Source organism: Phalangium opilio, unplaced genomic scaffold, assembly GCF_054372755.1.
Source record: "Phalangium opilio isolate 3A_F unplaced genomic scaffold, DU_Popi_V2 ptg000662l_1, whole genome shotgun sequence".
In the NCBI taxonomy this organism is placed as follows: domain Eukaryota; kingdom Metazoa; phylum Arthropoda; class Arachnida; order Opiliones; family Phalangiidae; genus Phalangium; species Phalangium opilio.
The window spans coordinates 883,195-897,809 of NW_028324246.1; the positions used below are offsets into that span (position 1 = coordinate 883,195).

The 14,615-nt window shown below is 36.3% G+C and overlaps 1 protein-coding gene across 1 annotated transcript in view; it reads left to right on the forward strand.

The window, feature by feature from the left end:
• Window positions 1-14,615, forward strand: part of LOC149588228 (uncharacterized) — a 50,359-nt gene continuing 35,744 nt past the window's right edge. Inside the window, exon 1 of the mRNA XM_089862818.1 lies at window positions 1-1,660. Within this exon, the coding sequence (XP_089718944.1) occupies window positions 550-1,660 (1,111 nt within the window). The 5' untranslated portion in view covers window positions 1-549. The remainder of the gene's footprint in view (window positions 1,661-14,615) is intronic.

Genomic DNA, 14,615 nt, shown 5'->3' on the forward strand with positions numbered 1-14,615 from the left:
GCGCAGCCGCGGTCACGTGAGACGCAATTCTCTCTCTCATAGCTCCATGTTTCGAGCAACGTTCAGCCTAGAGTCCTTATACCTTAACGTTGTCAGAGTTTCTCGAACCCCTCATAGTAAAACTCTGGTTGTTTGGGATAGCCCTCTCCTTTTCCAACGAAATACATTCCCTTCCTCCCGTTTTCAAGCGTCTCTAGCCGCAACGGCTTCCTCTCTCACTCATTATAAGGCGAGAGCGTATCTTGTGCCAAGTAGAGTAGATTCGACGTTCGTGGAAAGAAGAGGCAGGGATCACTAAAGGGAAAAAACTCTAGGAAGCTGGAAAGTTCGCGGGAGTAGAAGAGAAAAGAGAAGTTCGGATGCGCTTGAGTATGAGCTAAAAAGAAACAGTCACACACACACACAAACAAGAGGAGGATCATTGAAGGAAGGTTCGGAGAATTAAGAGAAAGAAGGGCCTTCGACGAAAAAGAGAAATTGGCATTCCTAGTTACTGGCAACGATATAGAGAAAAAAATCTGTTTTTTTCTCGAACATAATTTTGTTTAAATGCCCAATATTCATTTGGCTTTAAACCAAGAAAAGATGACGTTAGACGTCGAAGGAGGTGGTTTGACTAGACCAGTTTTTGGTTGCGGATTCTTCCCAAGAAGACGCAGTTCGGAAGAGAGTAGTGCCACAAACAGTTCATACGACGAGCCTACAACAATTCGAATAGTACACTCGCCCAGAGCGTCAGGAAACTATCCTTGTAACGTGTTACCACCGGGAATCACAGTGTCCGCGTCATCGCCTACACCGTCACCATCCCCAAACCACACGGACCAACCGCAATTGTGTCCAGTGCCGGTCCATCATTCGAACAGCGGATCAAGCTCCAACATGCTGCTGCAACGAAGCCCAAGCTCTCATGGAGGGAGAAGTATCAGGCGAAATACAAGTGGTACCCGTTTGGGACCCACGTCGCCAAATCTGAGCACAAAATCGAGCAGCGGGGTAAGTCGTTCGCAAAGTTTACGAACACCCCGTAGTAGACCATCCTCGCACGATTCGACTCAAAGATTCAGAAACCGTATCGCGAGTATCCCTTGCGATATGACAATGCCTGGTAGTGGATACCACAACAACAACAATTATAACCACGATGGCTCTTCCCGGGCTAGTTCCAACAATTCGTTGCCACTACCGACGGACGAGTCAGAATACACCAGATTGAGAAACTTTTCAGTTACCTCAAAGGGTTTAATCAACCGAGGTGACTCGTTTAGATCCAAGAGTAGGTCAACGCACAGCGTGGCTTCGAATAATAGCGTGCATTGTAGACTAACTCCAGCTGGTGACCACGAACTAACTTTACCAATCGGTTCCCACGGTGGCAGCCAACAAGTTTCGCCAATGTCTTTGGGACTACCAATGGACCAAACACGCGAAGGATCCGTAAGTCCAATTGCACCCACAACTTCAGCAGCCGCCGCTATCGTGTCTTGTCAGCCCACCGCGGCAAACGAACCAATGACCGAATTGGTTCAAAAACCCGAACCACCACCGGAACATAAAAGTTACCGAGTTCTGGTTTTAGGGTCATCCGAAGTTGGCAAATCGGCCATCATCAAGCAGTTTACAACATCAGAATATATATGTGCCTATGATAGTTCTCAAGGTAAGAAAAGTTTATGATTCTTTGCTTTTATGGTTTCAGTCTTGAGGTTTCATCGTAAAAATATTTGTAATGACTAGATGTTACGTTCATAAAAGTTCCTTGGTATAAACCGTCGTTTCAGAACTTAAAAATAATACAAATTAAAGTGTTAGTGACATAATTTTCGTCATCCACAAACTTAATATGCGAAAAAAATGCTTGAAAAATCTAGTTTATTATGATATGTTTACTTTTTAATTTGGTTTCGTAGCAATTTAGAAAATTGCAATCCAAGTATTGTGTTTGGAAAAGGCTTAGTTAAAATTTTGTTTCGTTTGATGACGTAGTAAGGAGAAATTTTCTCTCTAGATGTCGCTCACGTGACGCCTGTTAGTGTCGCCGCGCCTTGTTAAGCCTATTTTATTCAGATTCGCGCGGCATTAGTAGACTCGGGAGTCTCGTGCGCTCGCGCTTGTCTTTCCCGCGAGATGCCGTGAGTGACGTATCAAGGAGAAAAACCCGCCAAATATCTTCTCCGTAAATTTGCTTTTGCCCCCAAATTTCAAATGTTTGAAGTGTTTTTTCTGTGTTTTCCCTCAAATTTAAATATTAATCAAGCATATTTTTGGAATCAGAAGAGTTTAAACTCTCAAAAAAGTAAGGTTTTCTTTAGATTTGAGATCATTTTTAAATCACGTCGCTATTCCTTTAAGCTAGAGGTTATTACCTTCCTTGCTAAATGTCACCTCTAATTAAGGTGACAGTACCGTTAACAGGTTATATTTTAAATTTTAAGCTCCGAGTTTTTGGGCCCAAAGTTTTGTGAAACTCTTAAATCCCAATTTAATAAATTATATAATACATATGTATATATGAAATAACTGAAACTTAGAAAATAACACTTCAATGCAAATGGTGGTATATTTGGCAAAGCCATAGAAGAAATGTATTATTAGATTTAATGCAAGGCGCGGGAGATATCACAATATAACTATACCTCTGTCTAGATTAATATCTCGCGCTTTGCATATGAATCACAATTATATTCGAACATCAATTCGGCCGACCCCTATAATATGACAACTTGGCTAGAGAACAATGCAACCCAATGTGTATTAAGCCACATCTATAGAAGAAATACTTGAAAGAAGGTTATTATGTTCGCCTACCTGCCATGAACAGAAGATTAAATATTCGTTACCAGAAACCTCTAGGCAATAATTAAGGTTCGGATACCAAGGTACAAAAGACTGTCTTGTCCTGAACATAAACATACCGAGTTCCCAAACTTCGAAAAGAATAAGGCTAAGATGAGAGGAAAATATCTCATACACCGAGGGAGCAGATACTGTGCGAATGTGTGCACTAGGTTAAGCTTTGGCAGGGAATGTGCATTTTAGTATCGATCCCCTCGGAAGTAACTTCCTGTTGCTTTAAGGTAATCAAGCAAAATAATAAAGAAACAAGCCAGACGCAGCACGCAATATTTGTATTTTCAATTACGCAGCACTGTTTGATAACTCTCTTGCCACGAAAATATTCCTTTTGACCCCATGACCTACGTTATACAATATTGGAACCGTTGCTATTGTCCACATAGATATTACTTCCTGGTTTGTTATATTCATTAACCGAAAAGACAAAGTAAGAATTTCTTTCTAAAAGTTTGTTACACGCGATGCAGTCACTTTTAACCTTCAAAAATAGTTTGTCTTTAAATCTGCATTTTATCAATGGCTTTTTTCTATGCATTTAAATTTTTAAATGCAAATTAATGACCAATCAGAGGCTTTTTAGCAATTAAGGCGCTATACAGGATGATTTAATTATTTTATTAGGGTAAGTATATTCTACTTCTAGCGGTTTTCTTCAATGACAATTGAATTTTAGGTGTAGATTAAAACTTCAAATTAAATTTTAAATTCAAAATTTAAATTTACCTTAATCAGCTTGACAAAGTATTAACTAGAAAAATTAAAATCTATTTGGGACTTTTAAGTATACCTATAATTAACTAACTGTCAATTAGGAAATTAATGAAAAACTGTAAAGAGTGACGTCGAAGCAACCCGCATTTTATTCTTAATTTGCGCTAAAAACGTGGTCCATATAAAATTAAACTAATTACGCAAATTTTATTCGTCAAAGGGATAGAAATTAGGGACGGATAAACTGAAGGGACTTGGGTCGCGAAAGGCGCTTCAGAAAAATTAATTGGAAGAAGTCGCCTTTGAAAATAATTGCTAACGACTGCCGTTTCTTTACAGCAAAAGTGGTTCATTTTAAAAAGAGCCGCCAATTTTCTTTACAAGAGACTCTCCTCTTTACCTAAACAACGACCCTTAAAAATTTGTTAACCTTTTTAAAAGGTTTAGCATGGAGAGCTCCCGATCGTAATTAGTTGAAAATAAATTAACGACGTGTGCTTAATTGTCTTCTAAGGAGTTTTAAGAGGATATTTTATGCTTAAAATTAAGTGTGCTGATACTATAAACTACGAAAGTGGTTTGTTGCTTTTCTATTGCTAATCGTTTTAGGCGTTTCACCCATTTTAAATTAATTTTAAAACTTAAAATTATTTTTTAAGTAGATATTAATAATTAAAATTTTATTCTGACGAATGGCTTAGCGACAGACGAAACATAATGTTGCTCATAGTGGAAGACTTTTACATTTCAGGCCGCCATTTTACAAGATGGAGACCGTTTGTAAAATTATTTCTTGAGCAGTATTCTGGCCGCCATTTTACAAGATGGCCACCGAGTCTAAAACATTTTCTTAAAGTAAAAGATCCCGGTTATACCTTAAAATAAAGGTCTTTTGCTAAATATAAAAGGGAAAATATATATAAAAAAAAATGATCTCTCATTAAAAAATAATTAGTATTTAATTAGTGTTAAAAACGCTGACTACTACCTCTCAAAATTTAGAAGCGTCTGCTAGCCAGAACTCTTTACCCCTACAGGGTTGGTTCAAGCAATCCGGTGCGAGTTTTGACTAGAAGGCGCCCTTAAAGATGCGGTGAGGCAGTAGTTAGCATTTTTAAAACCAAATGAATTGTAATTACGTTTAAGCAAGAGAAGATTATTTTGAAATGAAAATTAGTAGCACCGTGTGCAACATAACTTGATTTTTAAAATCGAAGATTTTTTTCAAGTGCACAAGAAAATCATTATATTTTAAAAACTCGGTCACGTTATTGGACCATCATCAGCAAACACGCCTTGATGATGGTCCAATAACGTGACCGAAACTGGTCGAGTTTTTAAACAAAATAATTTTCCTGTGCACTTAAGAAAATCGTTTTTAAAAATCAATTAAGAGATCGCTTATTTTTCTAATATTTTCCCTTCTATTTTTAGAAAAAAATGGCCGCTCTTTTTAGGCATAACGTTATGTTACCTGAAGTTTTCTTTAACAAGTACCCATTAAATCAGTCAGCTAAAAATTTTACTTGGGAATATTGTAGAAATTATTCATCTTATAATATGCCTTTAAATTAGGGAGTAGGCTATGGAAGCATAAATGAGAACAAGGCTTTTAGAAGAAGGTTAACCCTATCTTTTCCTTGACACGAAGCAAGTACTCGCGGCAAACTATAAAACATTTTTTCAGTACACCTTTTTTAGGCCGTAATCTTGTTTACTTGCCAGTTCTCTTTTTTAAGTCGAAAGTTTATACCTTCTTGTTAAAAGAAAACGTACATTTTGTGTAATTTATTTTACTGTTTTTTTGCAGCTTTAGTTCTTGCGCAATTATTTTCTTAGAGATCTGTAACGCCGCCAAGAGTTCTTCATAATAATCTATTTGAACATGACCGCCAAAACTTCATTAAAACTTGTCTCTAACTCTTTGTATATTTTGGACTTAAACCCATAGTCATTTCAGTTGTGAATAATTGAGGATGGGAAATTTTGAAATATTGGGTTCAGGACTAAACTTATCAGGGTCGAAGACCTATTTACTGCTAAAACAGTTTAACACGACTTTTAGGGATAGAAAACCTCTAATAGGTAACCAAAACCACCCAATAATGTAAATATTTCTTCACCTAAAATAATAAAGACATGAATTAACTTACTAAGGTACTATAATCAAATGAAATCCATCTTATAAACACCTATAACAAACAGAAGAAAATAATAGAAAAATTTATTTCCTTTCTTAATTAATTTAAAAAATTATAACCGATATAACCATTTAATTTTATGTAATATCAGTTCTTGAATAGATTTAATTTTAGAAGTAGGAATGGAGAACGATTAGTATTCCCTTCAGTCCGACTCATAGTCCAGTATAGAGCTCCTCCCTCCAACACGTAACGATAAGTTTAAATTATCTTATTGGCCCACTTAAACTACGTTTTGATGACGTTGCTGATAGGGCCGGCGAATAATACGTAATTACTTTTTACATCTGTCGCTATGACCCGCCTCTTCTTTTATACCCCTCCGTCCTGGGGAAGGGGGTCCGGGACTTTGACGCGCGCAAACATTACTCTGTTCTTCATTCTTACTTCTAAAATTAAATCTATCCCTGGTCGGACAGAAGAGAAATTAAAATAACGGTCAAATATGTTCTCAAGAAAGAAAATGTCCAAGCTATAGGCATTTAAAAAATCACTTCATGTGTGATTTCATCAAATTTGGTGTTACTTTAAGGTTATATACTTAGTTTCGGGAGTAAAAGAGACTTAAATACTTTTGAAAAACTAGTTTGCTTCTTTCTATAGGTAATAGGTGCCTGGCCCGCGAGATGGTTCGAATTTGGCCCTTTATCCAGAAAGGTTGGCCATCCCTGCTTTTGATCCTTAACGATCTTGTTTCCATACAAACATATCAATTTTTCAGTTTATTATATACAGCTCTGTTAGCAACTGTAGCTTCTTCGCCCAGTAATTCGAAATAATTGAAGCTTGGTATACTCAACGTGAAAGCAATTATTGTAAACATTAGCTACTATATCGGATGAGTCTCGCTGCGTTGGACTATAATAATTGTATTCCAAACCATATCCCTTAAGCGTATTTATTTATAATGCTCCAAAATTGTTTTACAACTTTGTTTTCGACAATTACCACGCCCTAGATGATTGAAGGTATCACGATGTGAGGAGGATAGGAAGTTGGAAAATGGCCAGAAACTACAATTAAGCTGATCGTTACACTCCGCAGAGTATCACTCTGATTAATGAAACTAACATTTATTTATCAACAAGTTAATAGATGAGAAAATTAAGCAATACCAAACACTTTGGGAATGCTCAATTAAAACCTTACTAAACAATAAAACGTCAAGTTCAAACAACAGTCTGAGTTTTGGGGAAGTAGTATCAAAAGTCTCAAAAGGACCAGCTAAATGGATTATAGGTAGAATAATTCTAATGTCCCCGCCAACCCATTTTGAGAGCTGAGTGTACACCAAGTGTACAGAAAAATGGCAGCCAAGTAATCTGGTAGCTCTTACCGAAAGTACTTTCTATAAAGTACAAAAATTACGTTATGGTTAACGGAACCCTTACTAAATAGAATTACGATAGATTGCCCATATGTTCTATTCAATAATCGTCTACCTACGTCACCTTAACAAAATGAAGTCCAGCTTCAACTTGCGCAAGACGTGGGAAGCAAAAAAAACTAAACAATCGGACGAATAGAATTGTAAATTTCATTTCAGCTTTGAATCCCATGTACTGGCGCACGAATTGAGATTTGATATACTTCAAGGGAATCTCGGTTTTAAAGGACTTTAAGCCCAAAACAAGCGCTAGGCCTAACACAAGTCCACGAAGATATTTTCTAACGCAGCCGTGCACGTTCTCAGATGGCCCACGCGTTTTGAATAAATTTAATCCTACAATCCCAGTAGGATTTAACCCAAGCATCGTACGTAATAAAATTAATGTTGAAACTTCGCTTTCACGGTTTAATAATTTATGAATGAAAAACGAATGCAAAAGAAAAGTTGAAACTGCAACGTAAGGGCCACCTTTAGAGTACAATGATTACGGGTCTTTCCAACGCGTTTGCATCTATTGCATCTCCGATACGAAACTTTTCATTCATAAATAATACACTCGGTAGTGTTACGAGATAAACAAAAAGTTATTTATTTCCCTTCGCATAAGAGTTACGTACTTTTGCGCGCGCTTCGTGGTTTATGTATTTCTTTTCATATATGGGTAAGATAAAAACAAAACAAGAACTTATTTCCAGAGTTTTAGCGCCAGTATCGTGTGTGCTACCTTTATCACACGTGAAATAGAAAGAACAAATAAGATTTGAAATTTTCTTAGACATTTTTGGTTGGGGTTTACTTAGCCTAAAGTTCGCCATCTCTAAAGTATAAGTTTCAGAACGTTTTCGAAAATTGAAATACCTTTTCAAACCGCGTTCGACCAAACATCATTTTGTATCGTCATAGTTTAACATTATTTTAATGCACCCAATGATCCACATAAAATCTGAGAATAGTTTCAAGGATTTGGCTGTATTTACATGTTATCAAGCGCGCTACTTCCTGTTTCCTCATACCATATTGACAAGTGGAAATTATGATGGACGATCTACGTCACTAAAATTCTCCCATTGTTCCTTGCACACGCCCCTTCCCTCCGTAGGCGATTGTTAAGTGCTGCCATGTAGCGCCATTGCATTTGTATGAGTAGTAGCTTCTACTTTTAAGGCAGAGGGGCATCCTAGACGTTTCAGTGCCATAAGACCCTACCAAAACGCTGAGCATGCTGGGAGGACTTCGTTGTCGTAGGTGGCTGTAGAGTTTTCTACGTTATGGGTATGGTGATTTCCACTCCGAACCAATCTCCTTCAATATGTAACGATCCAACAAAAGCACGAGTTCATGAAAACGTAAAATCGCTTTTTGAAAGTTCTTATAGGCCTTAGATGTGTGGGTTCTTGATACACTTAACGTACGTAAAGTATGAATGAACAGTCACGTAAACAAATATCTAAATCATTTAACACACTTGTTGAGTGTCGTAGTAGGAAGTGATAACTTATTTGTCATCTAGTGCTTTGTTTAAATTATGACCCTGGCATAGCTATTATTGTAGAAAATAACTCAAATATATATTAAATAATTATTTTAAGCTATTTATATTTAATTCTCCTTATAATCATTCGCACTTAGTTCAAGGCAAGCCATTATTGGCTTGCTAGCTCTGCAATAAAGCTAGAAAGAGAGAGTCATATATTGCAATTCTCACAGGCGGAAGTGATATTTAACAGAGATAGTCTCATCTTATGGCGTCGTCAGTCGCATTGCATGACGCTATTGCAATATAGTGCACTCACTTCTAGATATATATCTCCCCTTGTAATTTAAGAGCGCGACCTTTCAACCTTGCACGTGCCATGACGTACTTACTTACTTCCACCCCCCCCCCATTCCCACTATTACACCTTCATCCCCATTGGCCCCCAGAAGCAACCGTAATCTAAAAATAGATTCTCCACCATTCGTTTTAATGGAAACAGCGAGAGTAAAAAGACAGGAGGAACTGGCATTAAGTTCAAGCGGAAAGTGCTTCGTTACCATAGCGGAAGCAATCTCCTTAACCCCCTTCCGATATCCGGCTAAGGAAAGAGGGATTTTAAACTTTGGCTTTTACTGAACTCTCGTCTTGAATCCAAATTGGGGAAAACGACCGAAAAAAAGAGAAGAAAATATAGGGATGCTGGTTCTAAAAATAGCTTTTGCAGACGACAGGAGGTTTACGCGCTTATTTTAAGAACCATTACAATCGGAAAATTTTTAGGTTCGCGGTCTTTATCTCTAGAAACTAGGTTCGGGTCATTTATTTAATATTCTAGTGGTGAAACAACCGTTAGAATTAACTAAAAAAAATTTAAGCTTTTACACAATAAAATGTTTTAGCCTTTTATGTGAAAACGACATCGGTGGTTGAAATAGTTGAGAGAACGAACACAAAATTACACCAAAAGGAGATAAAAACTGTAATTTATGATTAGCATCTGGTTAAAATCATCTAGCAGTTTGTTTTATAATGGATAAATGTCTAAACCAATTAAACCTTTGCCAAACTTATGCCGTTTTCCATTGGCTGTTAGCAATCTGTCACCATTGAGCAATATTAAAGAAAAAGGTCAAGTAACATGACATTTTAATTTAAAAGAACGGAATTTTTCTAAATATATAAGGTAAATAGTTAAAAAGAATAAATGATCTCTTATATCAAAATAATTTGCATTTAATTAGTCTTAAAAACGAGGACTACTGTGCTGTTGCCATTGGGTTAGTGGCGTCTGCTAAACCGAACCTCTTACCCTAACGGTACTGGTTGAATTCTCACAGGCTGAGAGAGGTAAGGTAGGGCTAAGAGGTTCGGGCTAGCAGACCCCACTAAACCAATGGCGTATGGTGCAGTAGGCCTCATTTTTAAGCCTATAATTAAATGCTAATTATTTTGTAATAAGAAATAATTTCTTTTCTATATATCTACTTTTCCTTTTATATTTAGAAAAAGGCCGTTCTTTTAAGGTATAATGTTATGTTACCTGAACTTTTCCTTTGAATTAGACATAGATGCACTTAATGCAATTTTAAATTGACTTTCGTTCTCAATCCAAGAAAACTATTTCGTAGAAAATTCCAATTGAAAAGCCATTAGTATATACGATATGGCATCAATAAACTTAAGTTGCTTGGCAATATACTTCAGAGAACATAACTGTTGCATTACATTTTTTGATTTTAAACTGGTAAAGGCTAAAGGTATCTAACGATTAAATAAGCCAAAAACATCAAATCACGAACTGTCTGGAATATTTTAGAAGTTTATATCAAGCAAGATTGACTAAATATTATATATTATATATATTATATATATATTATATACAGGGTGTTTGTGAAAGGTCCATCAATAATGAAAGGGCGTATTTATTGGGCCATTTTGAGTCGAAAATGTTCTATGACATTTTTCCGTTCGGGCCACTGTTTTCAAGTTATGATTGGAGTAATTTACGGATGACCCCTTAAATTTAATTAAGAAATTGAAAGACAGCGCTAATTTAATGAAGGGGTCATCCCTAAAATATTCAAATCATAACTCGAAAACCGTGGCTCGGACGGCAAAATGTCATAGAACATTTTCGACTCAAAATGGCCCAATAAATACGCCCTTTCATTATTGATGGACTTTTCACAAACACCCTGTATATGTCCGAAACTTTAAAGGTCTAAAAGAGTTTTGACAGATGACACATTTTAGATCACTTAGGAAACTAGTTTAGCTTTGTTTATTTATTGTCGGAAATTGAAAATATGGTACAAGATATGAAATTATAACCTCCTACTCTTATGTTCTAAGAAAAAAATCAAGCCTACAGGGTTTTATTGTGTGATTATAAATATTTTATCAACTTCTCTTTGTATGGTCAAAAGAGATAAAGTATACCTTTTAAAAACAATAAGAAAAAATTTATTATTTATATACCTTGAAATTGATGACTTTTAAGGTCCTTTTTTAAACAATAAAAAAAAAGAGTTGGGATTGATAAACTGTACAAATGAATTCTACACCTTGGTTATCACACCTTTCGTGAAATAATCACGCATAATCAATCGAGGAATTCGAAAATCCAAAATACAAATCAAAATAAGTTGAAATAGAAATAATCACTGCATTCATCGAAATTCACGAAGAATCCAGTTGTAATCACGGCATTCACCAAAAAATCACCGAAATTCAAACAGAAATCACAATTAATCTGCGGCAATAACGGGAAATCAGTGTAAAGGTTACAGAAATCACCGAAAATAATCGAAATCACGGAAATCAAGGAATTCGTTCAGTATTAATCGGAATTCTCATAAAATTCAGACATCACTATAGTCTGTCAAACGAAAGAAGAGCCCTGAGAAATTTGTCCAAATTGGTGTCGCCACCATCGACCTCATAGTAGTTTATCAACTTGTTTTGTTTTGTCAATAGTCGTCTGTAATATAGTCTGCTAAAACAGATAGGCTTAATCGCAATAGAACCAATACATTTTGCAATATATATTTAATACGTTTATGTTTCATGGTTTTTTACGATCATCGAGTATTAAAGAATATAAAACAAAATTAACGACAAGACACCAGTTTTATCTTTGTTGAACTAGCATTGCAATATATTTTAATGACATAAGTTAAAGTATCTGTATATAGCAGACTATATTACAGACGACTATTGACAAAACAAAACAAGTTGATAAAGTACTATGGGGTCGATGGTGGCGACACCAATTTGGACAAATTTCTCAGGGCTCTTCTTTCGTTTGACAGACTATAATCAGGTGTAGAAAATTTTGGCGAATGACTAGCCCCGCGCTTTCTGCTCGATAAATTGAACATTCGAATTTAATGCAATAATGGTATTGAGCCACGGAAGCCATGTTACTATTCAATTGGAGAAGCACCATTTCCGTGTTATTAGGCCTAACATCACAAACTGCATCTTTCTATGTATAATGTACCATGAGTGCAAATTAAACAATATAATAAGATGAATTACGCAATGAATCAAACCTTATATATTTTAATGAAAACACAAGAGATTACCGTAAACCATTAGTTTAATTTGGGACATACATGAGTCAGAGCAGAGAGACCATCGTTTTTAATTCGCCATAAATTCCATTCCATGCATTTTCTAACCCAGCCTCTAGAGTTAAAGGGATCTAGCTGTATTGAAATCGTAGCCAACACAGGCTACGCTACACGGTCCCAATCCGGCGAAACCACCCGTAACGTGTAGTGTATATTTTTAGAACCAAGGCCTATACGATTTTAAGGTAATAACAGAGAAGCTTGAGGCACGTGCAAAAATCAGAATGAAAGCCAAGCAAAGCTCTCACGTGAGACTGAGATTATCTGTCTCTTCGAAGAAAATAAGAATATTTCGTAGTTTCTTTTCTACTATGAATTGATTAGACTGCTTGGGAAGTGTCTATTAATAGTCTTTGGAGCGTCTCCCACTAACGTAGACCCGCACACGTGAGAGCTTTCACGTGTGATTATTAATAATATTGATGTGAAAGCATGGGCACTTTAAAGAGAACATAGAAGCATAAACCTATAATAGTGTGGGTTCTCAATTGGGGCCTATAGTAGCTGTAATGACCACGATAGTTCGGTGCCATCCACGATTAAATTTCCGAAACACCCTGAATATACAACTTGACCAAAATATTCTTGGACCCATATGTCCGCTACAAAACATTATTAAAATTTTGATCTTAAGGCCTTATTTACGTAGCATGCACTACATGCGAAATTAACATATCTATAACTATAATAAACATGATTTGAGTTAGCGAAAGAAAGGTTTTGGTTTGTGGTAGAAGCTCATTGATTTTATTTTCCTTAATATCCATTGACGCTAAGCTTTAATCTCTTGAAAACTTCATTCTCATAATGATCGCTGCGAGCAATAGGCGGGAAGTCCTTGCGGCTCGATGATCGTGCATTAGACTTCGTAAGCACTTTTAAGTAAATATACAGGGTGGCTTAGGTATTGCCTGTACAAAGATCAATTCTGTGAAAAGCCGTGTATACTTGTCAAAGAATTGAACAGGCAATAGCGCTGATTGAGCCTTAAAATAAGCATATTAAGTGAAATGATGCGAATAAATCCTACGATGTTTAAACAGAATATCGTTGCAACACGTTCGTTGCCCAAGTTTAGCGAGAATCTCACGTACAGACTGGAAATGTGTCTTCACGTGGACGGATTCCATTGAGAGCAATTACTTCAGTAATTAATATACATCACATTAAATACTTGTATTACAAAGAGCATGCAATTCTTAAACGATAGGCAATAGGTTACAAATTTTGTCGATTACAGCTATCTATTGCATTACATACCTATTTGTCACGTTATCAATCTTGCATTACCAAATATGGCCTAGTTGGAAAGATACTATTTTCAGTGGAATAATACTATCCCATAGAAGCTATTGACCACAAATACCTAAACCACCCTTTATATTCAATCAAGCCTGTTGTTGATGTTGGTAGTATTTGCAAATAATGCTAACGCGGCTTGGTAAATTTGGAATATTAACTTGATTTCGGCTTAGCGATATCCATCCTGATTAGTTTACAATATTATTCAAGAACAGTTTTATCGGCTGGTTTTCAACAGATTGGCGAATGAAACTTGGCATATAAGATATGTTCCGTACGGTTGTCACTGGTTAATGAGAGATTGTCATGAAGTGACGTGGGTCATAGATTCTCGTGAACCGGCGCCTGGAGAGGCACTATCGAAGGCTTAGTACAGACTAAATAGGAAGATGGACCGCAAAACCGAGTGTAGTCAATTAACGCTTGTCGTTCTCTCAGTAAGTCACTAGCATTACTGATAAAATGGATAAATATTAACAGTAATCAATTAGAAATATACCTTACTTAATACATCTCTCATACTAAGGAATATTGCATAAAAATACTCCGAATATTTTCGCACCCAATATGCAAGTACCTCTGTATTAATCGCCCATATTGAGCCCATCACGGCATACCACTATCGAACTACCGATTTTTATACCTCAACTCCTACTCACGATAGCGACCCATAAAAAACCTTTTTTACATATTCCGAGCCGTGCCAAGTTTTCTTAATAGACAGGTTAAAATTATACACAAAACAACGTTGGGAAGGCGTGTCCTTAACACTACTCGCTAAACATCGCGTGTACCTCGTTATGACACGAACCACGGTAATAATACCGGCCACATTTCAGGTGTTTTTTTTATTCCCATAAAAAGATAAGCAGACCTATATTTCCAATAATTTACGAGAACAATGAAGATATGACACATTTAGTAAATCATTGTTATTCCTAACTTATTGCGACAAATTCAGATATCACAGAGAATCAATCGCATATTCGCATATTGGGTCATGCTACCCATTGAAGGTGTAGAAATGTCAAAACACTTTAGAT